The 15,951-nt window shown below is 51.3% G+C and overlaps 1 protein-coding gene across 7 annotated transcripts in view; it reads left to right on the top strand.

Annotated features, from left to right (window-relative positions):
- The window catches only part of GRHL3 (grainyhead like transcription factor 3), an 82,983-nt gene that overhangs the window by 47,205 nt on the left and 19,827 nt on the right, over positions 1 to 15,951 (top strand). For 6 of the 7 annotated variants that reach the window (XM_043532320.1, XM_043532319.1, XM_043532322.1 and 3 more), the window contains 6 exons: positions 5,603 to 5,789; positions 6,450 to 6,511; positions 9,025 to 9,361; positions 10,666 to 10,745; positions 13,687 to 13,843; positions 14,978 to 15,089. In XM_043532320.1, coding sequence (XP_043388255.1) covers positions 5,603 to 5,789; positions 6,450 to 6,511; positions 9,025 to 9,361; positions 10,666 to 10,745; positions 13,687 to 13,843; positions 14,978 to 15,089 — 935 coding nt within the window. Of the gene's footprint in view, positions 1 to 4,555; positions 4,660 to 5,602; positions 5,790 to 6,449; positions 6,512 to 9,024; positions 9,362 to 10,665; positions 10,746 to 13,686; positions 13,844 to 14,977; positions 15,090 to 15,951 lie in introns of those variants that run through there. The other variant, XM_043532323.1, reaches the window with a different exon arrangement.

The following is a 15,951-nucleotide window of genomic DNA, read 5'->3' on the forward strand; positions in this document are numbered from 1 at the left end:
CTGTTATTAGGTTATGGAATTGCTCTATATAGCTCTTCTCATGTGAGAAAAACAGCAAATGTCTGGTAGGACTAGGAATCAGGACTCCTGGGTTCTAGCCCCAGGTCTGCCACTGATTAGTTGGGTGACCTTGGGAAAGTCACTTTACAAAATTCCCCATGGCTCAGTTTCCCTACCTGTGATAATGAGCTAACTCCTAGGGGTGGAGGGAGAATGGGCTGGAGAAGGGCAAAAGACAAAATGATTCTGAGCTACAAACACACACCCAGCAGGGCCGCAGAGCATGTGATGTCCTGTTACATTAGACAGGTAGGGACTGCCCAGGAGAAAGATCAGGCCCATAAGCTGTTGTGACTTTACAGCGAAAGGAGGCGTGGGCGGGTCAGCGGGGCTATGGCTAATCTGAGTTTGGGATTACCTAGAGCACATCCCACTAGCCTGTTTATTCCTTTTGGCTGCCCATGCAGCAGGGCCCTGCCCTCTTCCTTCCCGCACGCTGGGTGTGCCATGCCTTTCCTTTGTTCGATCCTGCTCCACTGAAGGCCCATCCTGTGAGGTGCTGAGCACCTACTGCTCCCACTGGCACAGTTCGCGTTTCTTCACTAGAAATCACAACACGTTTTGCAGCTGCCCGTTTCCTTTTCCGCCTGCCCCTTCTTCACTGGGGTCAGCTATCCTTCCACACGAACACGGGGCAAGAGGGAAAGGTTGTCTTCTCATGAGAGTCCACATGGCAGCTAGGAGGCAGAGGGGGGAATTTCTAATTGCTGCACTAACCTGCCCCAGTTGGAAACATGCTCTAAGCAGATTGTGCTGGGGAAGGAAACTCCCTGTGTCAGAGAGTGACACATCAGTGCTAAGTGCATACTTGGCAACTGTAAAAATACAAGGATGAACTGTCATCGTTCATTTGTATGCATCTGTTGTAAGTCTGTCTCTTTTTGCGTGTGTGTCTGTGGTTGGCACGTGTGCCTGTGCGTGTGTGTTTGTGGCTGTGTGCTTGGCGAAAGGCTGGATTGGAGCTTTGCCTCTAGATGTATTTGTTAATTCTTATTATTTTATCCAAATGCTCACAAGCAGGGAATGGAATCAGAGCGGAGGTTTGTCTCCAGCAGCTCTGCACTTCGCTCCTTTCGGAGGGTGCTGTTCTTTTCCGTGAGGGAGCCCGGCTTGCTGGGCCTTGCTCACGGCTGGGTGAAACCTGCATGCTTCCAGAAGCAGGCGTGCTTCACCGATGCTCTTTATGCCTCCTGCTCTGTAAGCTGGGATGCTGATCCCATCCCAGTCCCCTTGCTGGCGTATGTTGCTATAGCACTGGAAACTTTGAATGGGAGGAGCAAGGTTATTCCAGCCAAAAGGCCAGTCGTGTGGCTGTCCGGGCCCTGGGGTACAGCATGGCTGAATGGCAGCCCCAATGTGAATAATCCGGCATATGGCTAGCCTCTCATAATGACCCAGATCTCTGTGCTGGAGCTTTGGACGCTCACCATTGGCTGCTCAGTTCCTGTTCCTACACTGTACAGCCATGAGCAGGGCCGGCTCCAGGCACCAGCTTTCCAAGCAGGTGCTTGGGGTGGCATTCAGAGTGGGCCAGCAGTCCGCGTCCCGCAGCAGCAGTTCGGCGGCAGCTCCGCCGCTCTTCCCGCCGCGGCGGCTTTTGGGCTCTTCCGAGCGTGGCGGCAATTCAGTGGCAACTGCTTGGGGCGGCAAAATTGGTAGAGCCGCCCCTGGCCATGAGCATCTGACGTGACCCATATTTATGCAGCAGCTCTAAAAGGCTACCAGGGTGCGGACAGAAAGGCAGACAACGGGGAGGAGAAACGCACGCAAAACAAACCTCTAACTCAACGGAAGGGAAAATAAATGCAAGTTTTTCCCCGCTTGGCTGCTTGTTCCATCTTGCCCCCTTTGGGCATATCTTCCTGTCTCAGCATAGCCCCCGGTGTTTATTCATGGCCAGAGGGCCGGCATTGGGATAGTAACGGCAAACAAAAGGGGGAAGATGGAGCTGTCACTGAGTGGGACGGGGCAGGGGGTCGCTCTGTGGCAGATTCTAAATGGTTTGGAAACAAAGCGACTCCTACAAAAATCCGGCACTGCTTTGCACGTGATCCCATGGCTCAGCCGGGACAGCTCTCTGCACACACCCGGAGAGACGCCCTCCATCCCGTGTGTTTGTTTCAATAGCTGATCCCTTTTAGTCCGAGGGCCACACAAAGGCAGCTGCTTGTAAAAGGAAAGTTTGTTTTACCAAACAGAAAGGAGACAGTTTGCATTGGGCTCAGCGTTAGCTTGACAAATGCAACAGGGAGGGTGTGGGCCTTCGAGGGTGACAGCTGGAGTGGATCTGGATCCAAAGTTCATGGGTGTTTGGATCTGGGGTTTTGGATCAAGCTCGTTTCTTTTCTGCGCCCAGATTTACAGAGGTTGTGATGCAGGGCTTCGGACAGCCATAGTAGCCGCAGCCGCAGGGCATGATAGTATTTTGCAGCTGAGCGCGCTCCAAAAGGCAGAAAAGTGACCCTAAAAATAGCACATGCTCCCTGGATGACACAGCTGCTTCTCTCCTAGCCCAAGCCCGTGGTTTTATATATGAGGCCCCCTGTACATTGCAGAGTTTTGTCAGATAGCTATAGTGGTCAAGGGTGTGGAAAAAACACAGCCCCTAGCCAAAATAGTGATGCTGGCAAAAACCCCAGTGTAGGTGCAGCTATGCTGACAGAAGAGTGCTTCCATGGGGATAGCTAATTTCATTTGGGGAGGGAGCGTTACTCCTTCTGGCCACATGCGCTGCATCTACCCTCCGGGTCTCTGCTGGTGTAGCTATATGGGCAAAGCATTTGCAGTGTAGACAAGATTTTAGTTAACCCTGCTGACTCCCCCACAGCTGGGAGAGTGAGCTGGATTCTGTTCCGCCTGACGCATCATCCACGGAACTGTCAGGCGAGTTCTGACTGCAGAGCCTTTTCCACGGAGGGTCAGAGCTGGAAGGCTCGCTGAGGCTTCAGATCCAGGGCTGACTTTGTATCCGCGATGGTTAGAAAAATCAGCTTCGGATTATACTGTTACCCCTTTTGACCTGAGTGTCTGGCCAAAATTCAGCGTTCTTTGGATTGTTTCCATAAGGAGGAGAAATTCATGATGGAGTCAGGTGTTTTCGATGTGGTCCTTTTTAATCACAAAGAATGTACAAAGTCCTGCTACCCTGAACACAGGAGGAACCAAACAACTGGAGAGAATTTCTTTGCTCACAATTCCAAGCCCTTTCCAGCCAGCACTTAACCCAAAAGCGCTCTCTCTCTCTCTAGGCTTTTCTCAGGGTCATGCTTGTTCTGACTGTAGCCTTGGCTTCCTTAGCTGCTTCTCGCTCTGGGTATGTTTACACTGGTGTTGAGAGACAATGTACCTGTGCTAGCTCTGCTCAAGCTAGCAAATTACAAATAGTAGAGTAGCTGCAGCGGCTTGGCACAGTTGCTTGAGCACAACCTCATCCAAGATCATATGTATGTCCTTGGGCGGCTAGCCCGTGCTGCTGTGGCCACTCTGCTTTCTGTAGCAGGCTAGTTTGAGTGCAGCATCTGGGCGTATGTCTGTCTGGTCTGGGAATTGCACATCCAGCTGCAGTGTAGACATATCCTCAATCTGTTCTGGTGCTTCTGCCTCTGTCTCACACACACACACGTGCACACAGCTGCCACAAATATTACCCAGCCCCAGCCTTAAGCCATTATCAGCCTTAAGCCAATATGGCCCAGTTGCTGCCCAGGTTTCCATGCTGGTCCAGACTTTGGTGGTTTCCATTGTTTCAGTTATCAGTAAAGAAAGGGCGTTGAATGGCAGGCTTTTCATACACTGATCCATGCAGTCACCAGCACCTCTCAGCCATAGCCATAACCATATCAGCTTCGCACCTCTGAGCTGGAAAGCAAATGAGGAAGAAGAAATATGGGCCCCAGAAGTGTCATTGTTGGCCGGATCCTTGACAGGTGTAAAACCACCACGGTGCCACTGACGTCACCCTTTTTAGCATGCTCGGTGGAGGACTCCCCAGCCAGCAAGACAGAACCGTTAGCCGGGTCCTTTGAACCCCTGACCCTGCATAGGCAGTGTGCGATGTGGTGTGTCAACGGTTTATTGTAACTTGGCCTTAATAGAAAGTTTTCAAAAAAAACCTGAAAGTGACTTTCACCCCAAAGTACCCATCACTTTAGGCTCCTAAGGCATTTTTGGAACTTTTACCTGTCATAGACGAGAGCTGGGCACAAGCTGCAAAGACTGGGGAATCTGATTCTCCCTCTGCCTTGCTCCTTGGAGGGCAAAGCAGGTGTAAGAATGGTACCACTCTGATTCAGTGGCATTGTACATCTGCTGTGAAATCCCTTTGCACAGGCGTTAATGGTGGCGCAGGGGAGACAAAGGGTCTGGATCCAGATGGGAATGCTTTCCCAAAGTGTGAGAGGGTTTGGATCTGGGGTACTGGTCCCAACCCATTTCTCATTTTAACAGATCTGCTTTTCTAACCTCCTCTGCACCCTCCTGTTTCGTCTTTCCACGATGCCTTTCCTTCTGCTGATCCCAGGCGATAGGAATTGAGTCTCACCCCCCAGAGTAGGCTGTACTGCTGACTGTTATTCCTTGAGAAGATTGGGTTGAGAACGGGTGAGGATTCCTGCCCAGACAGGACTGAACAGCCCCAGCCGTGAAATCTGAGTCATCCCGGCTCCTCTCCTTAGAGACAGGCAGAGCAGCACTGGGGGGGAGGGAGGGCTGCGTGAGAACTGCCAGAGACAACGAAACTCGCCAAACAGCTGGTGCAGTTTCACGTACCAAGTGAAACCAAGGTTAGAGCATCAGCCCAGCCGGTGTGGGCGAGGGAATGAAGGGCAAACGCAGCATCTCCGTTATACCAGCAGCTGGACAGGCGGGGGCTGCAAAAATTGGGAAACACGTGGGGCCAGCTTGTTACATGAGTAAAGAGCAAGAGCAGAGAGCTCCTTCTCCCAGGATGGTCCTGTCCAGTTTCTGGGGGAAACTGGGCACCACTAGATTGTTACATCCGCAGCTCCAGGGATCATTTCTCCTCCTCGCGGACCCCTGTTGCCACAGCACGAACAGTGAAGAACAACGAGCTCGCAACGGCACGTTACCCTTTTGCACTGAGTAAAAGGAATGGAGTGCGAAGCGGCCTGTGCGCTGCCCCCCACAGGCGTAGGATGTGCCCAGGGCGGGGTGGTCCGGGCGGCAGCATGCGCTAGCTGCGGGGTGCAGCACCCCTTTTCAGAGCGTTAGCAAAGGCTGCTCCACTGTGCTGCCATTCCCCTGCTGGGGACAGGATGGCTGAAGCAGAAGGCGCCCGCCTGGCTCCCCTTCATAGCTCCTGTCAGGACAGGCCGTGGCCCTAACACTGCACAAAACACAGCTGCAGATGGTATCCCTCAGGGCTTTCCCGAGAAGCTGAGGGGAGGTAGGCATCCGGCACCCACTGAGTTTCAGTGGCTCCTTTGAGAATCCCAGCTCATGTTCGCTGTGTGCCCATTCAAAGGAGCGCTGGGAAACGTCCTTGCCGTGACTGTTTGCCTTCACCCCCACCTCGCTGGCTCAGTTTCAGGTCCGTGTGCCTCCTGAAGAACGACAGCATGAACTTCCCGAAATTCTCCTACACCAATGAAGACGAAGCCTGGAAAAGCTACCTGGAGAACCCCCTGACAGCCGCCACCAAGGCCATGATGAGGGTGAACGGAGACGACGACAGCGTGGCTGCCCTGAGCCTCCTCTATGACTACTACATGGTACGTTCCTAGTGGGCACCGTGCGCCCTCCGTTAGCCTCACAGGGGCCGCCTTTTCGTTTTCCGCCCATGCCCTGCCCCTCCCTGTTTCCCCGCCCCTGCTCTGCCTCCTCCCCAAGGCCCCCACTTGCTGCTCTCTACCATCCCCCAAACTCCTCCCCAAGCCCCCGATCAGCTGTTTGCCGGTGCCCCCATTAGCTGATCAGCCACACCATTGTAAGATGCGCTGTGTAGCCACTCTTGATCCCGGCAGCGAAATAAAACCACCTCCAACGAGGGGCGGTAGCTTCATCGCTGGGAGCGCGGCTCCTGCCAACGGCATGTTTTTTCACACCCCTGAGTGACAAAAGTTTTAAGGACATAAGCGCCAGTGTAGACAAAGCCCTTAGGTACTTCACACGGCTCCCCATTACCCTAGTATCTGAGAACCTCACAACTGTGAACATCTGGATCCACACAACTCCCTTGGGAGGTGGGGCTCTGCTGGTAGTGTACAGAAGGGAAAATGAGACAATTCGCACCGAATTCGGGAGAGGAGGGAAGTGAACCAGAGACGCCTGAGCCACTAGACTACACTTATTATAGCCGGGGTTTATTTTGCTCCTGCGTTCCATACGTAAATCTGTGGCAGTGAGGGATCCGTTGTTTTTCCCTTTTGCAGGTCCCAAAGGAAAAGAGGATCCTTCCAGCTGGTATGATGGGACGCAATGAACTGGGAAAAAGGTTAGATTGAGTCCTGCTCTCTCTAGCTGTCTGTCTGCTGCTGGCATGCATGATGGATCTGTTAGCTTGCATAAAACAGACTTCAAAGCACAGCATTATTACTATCAACAGTGGAAGCTATTAACAGAGAGACACACATTAAAATTCCTTGGGCCAGGTCCTCATTGTGCGTAAATAGATCTTTGCTGATTCACACCAGCTGGGGATCTGCCCCATTGAAGTCAGTGGTAATATGCTGATTTACACCAACAGGGGATCTACCCCCATTGAACTCAATGGAACTAGGCTGACTTACCCCAGCCAAGGATTTGTTCTTTTGTGTCCCTCCTTGTGACACTGGGCCAGGGCAGAGGGACTATTTATATGTTGCTGGGCTGGAATCACAGAGTCAGCGTGGACTCATTGAGTTGATAAGAGTTTTCCGTTTCAACGGCTTCCAATTTGCCCAGTGTTCTCCTCTGATGTCCTCGTAGGCTTCGAGGCTTTTTAGAGAATTCATTGAGACAGTAATGGCCCATTAGGCTCGGGGAAGTCCGTGCCCCTTGCTGGACTCTGTGTACCTTGGCAATCTGCTCTGCAGAACTATTTTTGAACCACTTGCACTACAATGGGCCCAATGAATGACACTTTATTCCTTGTTGGAGGCTAAGTTCTGGCACCATTTCTCCTCTCCCAGCCCGGCGGATGGGCTCTGCGCATTATTTTCAGTGGTGCTCTCCGTTTGTAGGAGCTGGGTATATTTATATTTTTTAATAACGGCAACAGAGCTGCATGTGCTAATGCAGGGCCAGACCCTGAACTGCAGTAAAGCAGTGCACCTTTGACCTCAGTGGCGCTAAGAGTTCTGCACTAGCTGAGGATCTGGCCCCAAGTGGATTTGGTGCTTAGGCTGCTTTCAGGATTTCAGACCTGTTGGTTTTTTAAATATTTGCTCTCCAGCTGGGGTTCCAGCTCCCTGCTGACCTGTTGCAAAAGAGTTACACTCCCCTCCCCTCACTGGTAGAGGAGGTAGGGGAAGAGTTCATTTTCAGGGACGTTTACTGGTTCTCTGAGCACTGACATACTCCACACAGGTGTGAGGAGCCATTGAGTGTTCGGTGGATCCCTGAAATTGAAGCTCGTGAAGCAAGGAGGATGGGAGCTGCTGCTTCTCCTTCGCTTCCTTGGGGACAGCTGGGGCTGCCAAGAGGAGCGCGGGTTGCTAGCATGGGGGTGTGTTTGTTCTTCGCTGTATGGAAACAGGAGTGATAATTTATCACCACCAGCTAGGCCAGGCCTGCAGACCTGGCAATATCGGACTGCGGCCCAGAGGGGGGGCAGGATTCTGCCTGGTAGAAGTGCTTTTTGCTAGGTAGCCTAGGGTAGCTGTATTTTATTCTTCTGCAAGAAAAAATAGTCGTCTTCTTTTCTGGCCCAACGGCACTATGGAGTCTTCAGCTCGGTTTTATCCCCAGGCTCTGTCCCTCTTTCCCCTGCTTGGAGGTTTGCCCCTATCTAGCTCACTCCAGTGTTGCCAACTCCCATGATTTTATCCCAGGTCTCACCATGCGGGGTGCATTTCTCAAAGCCCTAGCTCCTGGAGTTGTGTGAATATATATGAGAATATCTGCTGTCTTTTTAAAGCATTAGGTAAGTTTCTAGCCCTGGTGTTTACAGTGAAGCACCGGAATATGCAGACCCTAAAGGCTCAAAACCCAGAAATCAAATAAAACCACAATTTTTTAAAAATCTCATGATTTTTAAAAAAGGAGTACTTGTGGCACCTTAGAGACGGGCCAATAGCCCAAGGGCAGGCCGGCTCCGCCCGCTCCTGCCAATGGCCCGGAGCAGGGTCCTCCCCTCCCTGCCCTGGGCAGCAGCCAGCTACTTAAAGCTACAGCACCCCCACCCTGTTAGGAGCCAGAGCCACCCAGCCCCAGAGCCCAAGGGGGAGGGGTGGGGCCAGAACTCAGGGAGTCTGCTTGGCCTACAGGGACAGGAAAACTAGGGCAGCCGAGTGCCCTGGGGTGGTGCCCTGGGTGAGGGGCTGTGCTGGGGGGCACACGGCTCCAGCCAGCTCTGGGGGATGGACACTCAGCCCATGCACTCCTTTTCTTTTTGCGAATACAGACTAACACAGCTGCTACTCTGAAACCTGTCATGATTTTTAAGCTGTGCTCAGGATTTGGGGGTAGGAGCTGACTCACGATTTCTGAATGCTTGGGGCTGGCCAGGCTGCACCGTTAATGTTTAATGTTCCAAGCAGAGATGACCTGATCTAAAACCGTAATGCTGCAGCCCATGCCTGTCTCTAAGCACCAGTTATTGCTGTTAAAAGCTTATCCTCTGACTTCCTATGAACCTCTGTGATCCTGCGAGGGGCTGGCTGTACTGGGATTCCTGGTGTCTGCTACCCCACAATATACAGTTTGCTTCTTCATCTCAGGTCTAGGCCTCTGTTGCCTTGTGTAGCTCCGCAAGCCCCTGGTTCAGTGACTCCTGCCCCTGTTTCTGATGGGATCCTTTTTCCCCAGGAACTGTCACGGAATGGAGTACGACCCCGAGATCTCGTCCTTCGAGGGCTCTGCCCACCTCATGAAGCTCCTGGCTGAAAACGTTTCCATGACCCAAGAATATTCCGACTTGCCCAAGAAAAATGGTTTGAGTCTAGAGGGTGTCCCTGCGCCCCTCAAGCCGGCCGTCCTCCTCCCCAGCACCAGCAAGCTGGAGCCCTCCCCCGAGAACTATGCCATCGCCTCGGGGGACATGTACGACAACGGCTCGCTGAGCTCCCTCTTCGAGACCATTCACGTGGTGCCACAGCAGCAGAGGTGGCAGCCGGACAGCACTTTCAAAGACGACCCGCAAGAGGTCAGGAGCTGTTGTGGGCAGTGTGGTCTAGTGGCTAGCGTACCAGAATGGGACTCAGGAGACTGGGTTCTAGTCCTGGCTGTGCTACTGGCCTTTTGGGTGACCCAGTGGCATTGATATAGTGGGGGTGCTGAAAGCAATTGAACAAATCTCTAAACCCTTTATCGGATGGAAACCACTTCAAGCCAGGGGGTGCTGCTGCACCCCCAGCACCCCTAGTTCCAGCACCTCTAGGGTGACCTTCACCTATCTGTGCCTCAGTTTCCCCATCTGTAAAATGGGGATACTGTCCTCCTTTGTAAAGCCCTTTGAGATCTGCTGTTGAAAAGCTTATCATCATCATCTAGGCAGCTGCCAATGAGTGAGACAGCACCTCCTGCTGCAATACGCATCCACATGGAACAAATCCCATGCAGTCAGGTGGGATGCGGTTCCAGTTTGGACCAAGGGCCAAATTCAGACCTGGTGTAAGTGGGTACAGATCCCATCGAGTCTTTGGGTCAAATGTAGCAGTGACTTAAACAGTGGAGTAAGTGACACGCCTGGTATATCTGGGAGGGAGATTTGCACAGCATTGGCGTGCGAGGGGTGTGTGAAACAAGTGTGATTGACACACTGAGGGATGTGGAGCAACATCCAGGCAGGTGAGATAAGAAGAATGGGTGAAGGGGCTTCTTAACCTTCCACTTGCCTGTTTGCCCTGCTACACCCTTCCGCCCCGGGGTGTGTACGTTACTCATTGTGCACGGAAGGCCTGATCAGAGAACACTGCATTGCGTAAGCGCTCACACCCATCTCCTTAGCAATTTCCCCTCATGTTTCATACACCACCATTTGCATCTCTGCTGAAGTGGGCCCTGACTGTTGTCAGTAGCCTATGACTCGCTATGGCTCAGGATTTGTCCAGAAAATTCGGAAGAGTCTCACTCTCTGTGGCTGACATACCATGAATAGTCATGCCCTGCTCTCTGGGAAAAGCATTAACTGTGGGCTCGTTAGAGCCATCTGGGTTTGCCTCAATTGGAAAATGTCCCCACCTGAGAGGTGGACTTCAGTGCAGTGTCTCTAATTCTGGGCCTGGTCATGCAGTTCTTACCTCCTGGAGTCAATGGGAGCTCTGCATTAGAGACCTCATCAACTCCTATTGAATGAATAGTCTTTGCATTGACTTTGGGAGATGATTTCGGACTCCAGGATTGGCTGCTTGTAATGTTGGTAGCTGCTGTTATTAATCACTGGTGCAGCAGGGGGGCAAGTGGGAAAAGATTCCACTTTCATTTATCCTGGTTTCATTTTCCCTACAGTCACTGCTCTTCGGTGATATCCTCAAATCCCAGCCGGACCAGCCATGCTCCGAGGGTTACCCTGTCGATGGTGCTAAGAGGTAATCGACAGTTCGTTAGTCTGGCCTGCCCCCTGGTTTCCAGTTCACCTGGCAGCGGTCACTTCCCCTCGCTTCATTTGCCCAGCTGCCGATCCAGGCAGGCACTCACCTTGGCAGAGTTACAGAATTAATATTTCCACAAGGGTGAGCCAGTCTGGAATAACGTCCCTAGTGTACTGAGGATGAGCGTGCTGTCATGTGACTATTTTGTTCCAAAAGAGGGGTGACTTTCAGTGCATATGGAAGCGAAGGGCTCTTAGCCATGGTTAGGGTTTGAGATATTGCTTGTAGAGAAAGGACCTAGACCAAAACCTTAGATCCAAACCAGCCTTCATGGGGAAGTGCTTTTTCCCTATCACTGTCTCCGCCTGGAAACCTGACATGTCAGCAAACGCGAGAGAACCTTCTCTATTCGTGAGCTTTCCCGCTCAGCCTGGCAAGACTCAGGGATCCACACTGTTGACTTTGCTTTGGATAAAGCAGTTGATGGGCCTTTAGAAGTCTGTCCCCTGTCCCTAGGGAGCACGGAGGCCGAGGATGCTGAGCAGGCTTCCCCACACAGCTCAGCCAATCCCAATCCAGCTTGAACCCTGGTCACCCTGCTAAGGACCTTCCCCTGAAATTGCAGCCAACCAAGGGGCGTTTACACACTGCACATAGTCCCTGTTGGGTTCTTGGGTTGAGACCACATACATTCAGGGTTGCAGAGGGCTTCTCCTCTCGCTCACACGAGTGTAAATCAGGCGTAAGCCATTGACGTCAAGAGGGTCGTGTAAGTCACTGGTGAGTGTGGGTTAAAGGTCCCCCTTTATGCATGTGCTGCAGCCTGTAGCCCTTTAGCTCAAGAGAGGTTCCTGGTTCAGTCCCTGGAGGGGGCTGTTACAGTCACCCGGCTGTAAGTGAGCGGAGAAGCTGCTCTCTGAATCCACTGCCCCCTCTGCAGACATGCCTCCCTGACACTGCACAGCGGCGTTCACGCTAGTCATGCTTGCGGCCGCCGATTCCACATCCTGGCCCTGGCATCCGGGCACTTTCTGCGCCAGTAGCTTCACTTGCTGCTTGTCAGCTTCAGAAGCTGCCTGGAAACAGGCCCAGTTCTTTGGGCAAATGATAGAGCAAGCACAGATCACAAGCCATGCAGGGTAAAATCTACACATCCTTCCTGAGCTAGCATTTTGGGTCCTTGCTTTCAGCCAGCAGAGGACTTATTCACTGCCGTCACCTTGAGTTTTTAAGGCACACGGAAGTTTAACACCCCTCAGGGCTGTTTCCTCTTCCATTTCCTGCCCTCCCCCACAAACAGATCTTTCCTGTGCTGTGGACGGTATGAAATCTGTCACTAGATAACATGATCCTGCCTCCCGGTTTTCATTCACCTCCGGAGTCACTATGATTCAGTTGTTGACAGGTTGCTCTTTCTCACAGACAACAGCTCACCTTAATAGGCGAGAGGCTTTCTGTTTGCTGGACACCCCGACATTTTATTTATTTGTATAAATGGAGCATCCAGCTGCCACTGGCTGGTAAAACCCTTTGTCAACCATAGGTGCTGCCTTTGGAATGGGTTTCAGTGTTGCTAGCAGAGGGGATGAAGCTGAGGGTAAAAGAAAAGCCTGAGCCCCTCAAATGTGAGTTTTGGTCACGTTCAGATGTCGTCCAGGCTCAGGGCTTGTGTGAACGAAGTGCCAGGTGGCAGCAGAGGCCTTGGACACGTTCACTGCAGGAGGCAACAGACTTGAATTCTGGCCCCAGGTTCAGAGCTCTTGCAGCTCCCACTCAGTAGCCCAGGAGACACAAGTGGGCAGCACCTCTGACAATCGGGCTGCTGCTCGTCATCCCACATGGATACCGGTGGAGCCCGACTTCAGGCATTTTGGAAGTCTTGCTCCTGTCTCTATCATTGTTTGTGCTGGCGAGGCGTCAAACCACTCTCTGTCCTGCAATAGCTTTGTAACCACCCCGTAGCAAAGTACCAGCTACAATAACATATGGGGATTCCTACCCTGTCAGCACAAAGTGAGGGTAGAGAGGAAGCGGGGTGCAGTGGTTAGGGCACTAGCTCAGCCCTTGAGAGACCTGACTTCAAGTCCCTGCTCAAATTCTTCCTCATGTGGGAACTGTGAGGCGAAATACATTAAAGATTGTGAGGCATTATGATATGGGTAGGGCCCTACCAAATTCACAGTCCATTTTGGTCAATTTCATGGTCATAGGGTTTTAAAAATCATAAATTTCATGATTCCAGCTATTTAAATCTGAAATTTCACAGTGGTGTAATTGGAGTGTGTGTGTGTGGGAGGGTCGCAAGGTTATTGCAGGAGGGGTTGCGGTTCCGCTACCCTTACTTCTGCACTGCTGCTGGCGACGACGCTGCCTTCAGAGCTGGGCAGCTGGAGATCCCCGCTCTGAAGGCAGAGCCACCACCCGCAGCAGCGCAGAAGTAAGGATGGCAGGGTATGGTATTATCACCCTTACTTCTGCACTTCAGAGCTGGGTGCCCAGCCAACAGCCACTGCTCTCCAGCCGCCCAGCTCTGAAGGCAGCGCAGAAGTAAGGGTTGCAAGACCACTACCCCCTAACATAACCTTATGACCCTCCTACAACTCCCTTTTGGATCAGGATCCCCAATTTGAGAAACGCTCGTCACCCCCATGAAATCTGTATAGTATAGGGTAAAAGCACACAAAAGGCTTTTTTTTTTTCATGGGGGGAGACCAGATTTCACGGTCCGTGCCTTGTTTTTCGTGGCTGTGAATTTGGTAGGGCCCTAGATACGGGGTAAAATAGATGGGGGGAGTGGAAAAGAGACAATTGCTTGTGTGTTTCCACCCTGTAACAATGGAACCTTGCAGCTCTTGAGCTGGCTAAGGTGTCCCTCTCGGTAATGTTCAGGCTGCAGGGGTACTGGCTGGCAATTCCTCATTCTTTCTTTGTTCCTTAGGAGTGACTTTGAATATACCCTGGGCTCCCCCAAAGCCATTCACATCAAATCTGGGGACTCGCCCATGGCCTACCTCAACAAAGGACAGTTCTACCCCATCACCCTGAGGACAGCTGGAGACGGCAAATGTTTACACTTGTCCTCAAATAAAGTGAAGGTAAGAGACACGCTGGCTGTTTTGCTGACAGACGCTATAAATGGACGTCAAGCAACAGTGCTACCCTGGGATAGATCATGGAGGGAAAATGTGCTTTGTGGCTCATGTTGGCTAAAAGTGATGAATGGGCCAGAGAGGCTCAGGGCATGTCAACAGACTCCGTCTTACCCGGCACCTGAAAACCATAGACTTTTCCGCTAACTTTATCATTTGGGTGGGAGATGCCCAAGAGACATTCCCACAAAACACAGGAAGCAAAAGGCTGCCTTGAAAGTGCTCTGTTTGTTAAGGTGGGTTCAGGTCATCGATGATGTGTGGCCCCGTTATATCAGCTAGTTTGAAGCAAAGGGTGTGCAGTACAGGGTTAGCACCCCTTCCTAAGAGGAATATCACCCAAAGCAGGGGACCCCTATACCTGGCACAAAGCCAGCAGAGCCCTGGGGAAAGGAGGCGTTCCAGGGCAGGGTGGAGGGGAGAGAGACCATAGCCAAAGCAGACCTGCACCCCGGAAATCCTGCTCTCCCACAATGGCCCATCCTGGCCATTACAGCAAGTTAGAGCAGCCATGAGGGTGTTCTAACCTGTGCCAAGATGTCTCCTTGCAGCCCCAGAAAGGGGAAGTATAAACTGCCTCCCCTGGCACAGGGATGAATTTGGTCCTTTACGAATAAGCCGACCTCCACGTCCATAGCACAGCCCGATGTTCTGTGTGGGTAGAAGCTGGATGGCAATTCTGGTCTCCCTGGCTAGAAGTTGGGTCCTCTCCCTCCAGCGGTGATGGGATGGTGCACCAAGGAAGGTGTATGAAGTGCTGGGAGGTTCTCCGAGGAAACGGTCTAGTTAAGTGCAGAGCACAAGTAGCAATTAAATGCCCTGTAAATATCTTACCCCTTTGGCTGTCCCAGCCCCGTGCATGCAGCAGCACATCACCGATAGGACTCTACAGCCTGATTCCCAGTTTTGACCTTGGCCAAGTCCTTTCCCTGCTCTGGCCTCAATTTTCCCAGCAGTAAAATGGGGAGAATCATACTATCCTTTGTTTGCCAAGTGCATTAGGCCGATGGCTGAAAAGGGCTATCCCAGAGCTAAGTATGACTAACATATTAATGTGGGGCTGTTCTGCTTGTTTTTCAGAGCACTGTGATGGTCGTTTTTGACAATGAAAAGAATCCAACGGAGCAGCTAAAGTTCTGGAAGCACTGGCATTCGCGACAGCCGACTGCCAAGCAGAGAGTCATTGACGTTGGTACGCAGTGGGGCTTTCCCAGGGGTGATGGTTGAATGTGTGGGTGCTCTCGGTTATTTTTAGAATAAGTTCCATGCCCATTTTGAATGCACAATAAGGCAACGTCAGCTACAGAATTTGGAAACAGAGCTGAGCAGGGATTTTTTTGACCAAATGTTTTTAGTTAAAAAATGCCAATTTGGCGAAACCAAAAGTTTTCATGGGAAAGGTTTTGATGAATTTATCGACTTGGAAATTTTTTTGGAAAAAAAGAAAAATTTCAAAATTGTCAGTGGGTCATTTTGACATCATTCTAAATGGAAAATTCCAGTTTTTCTGTAAAAATTTTTTGATTAACCCAAACCAATTTTTTCCCCAGTTTTTCAATTTCAAGATTTTGCCTTTTTGCTCTACTTTGGGATGGGAAGATTTTTTGAAATCTGTGAAATTTTCACAGGCCGGGAAAACCTTTTCCTTCCCAGCTCCGTTAGGAAGGTGCAGAATGACCTGTGGGCATCAATGCCTTTCCTTCTGGGTACTTTTTTAAAGGTTTAGGTTGAAATTTCAAAAGCACCAAAATGACTTTAGGAGCCTAAATTCCATTTTCCAAATGGACATAGGAGCCAAGTCAGTGAGACTTAGGCTCCCACATTACTTAGGCACTTTTGAAAAACTTACCCTTTTCCTGTTAAATCGTACAAGTCCAAGATGGCAAAGACCTTCTCCCTTGCCAGCACATGGTTATTCTTATAGTGCATTGAACTTGACCTGATAACTCATATACAAGTGTTTTGTCCATCCAGTAAAGTACCTAAAACATAGCCTAGTGGTTTGAGCAGGAGGCTAGTGGCCAGATTCTCTGTTGCACTTTGTTTCCACTGAA

The sequence above is a fragment of the Chelonia mydas genome, chromosome 19, assembly GCF_015237465.2.
Source record: "Chelonia mydas isolate rCheMyd1 chromosome 19, rCheMyd1.pri.v2, whole genome shotgun sequence".
Taxonomy (NCBI): Eukaryota; Metazoa; Chordata; order Testudines; family Cheloniidae; genus Chelonia; species Chelonia mydas.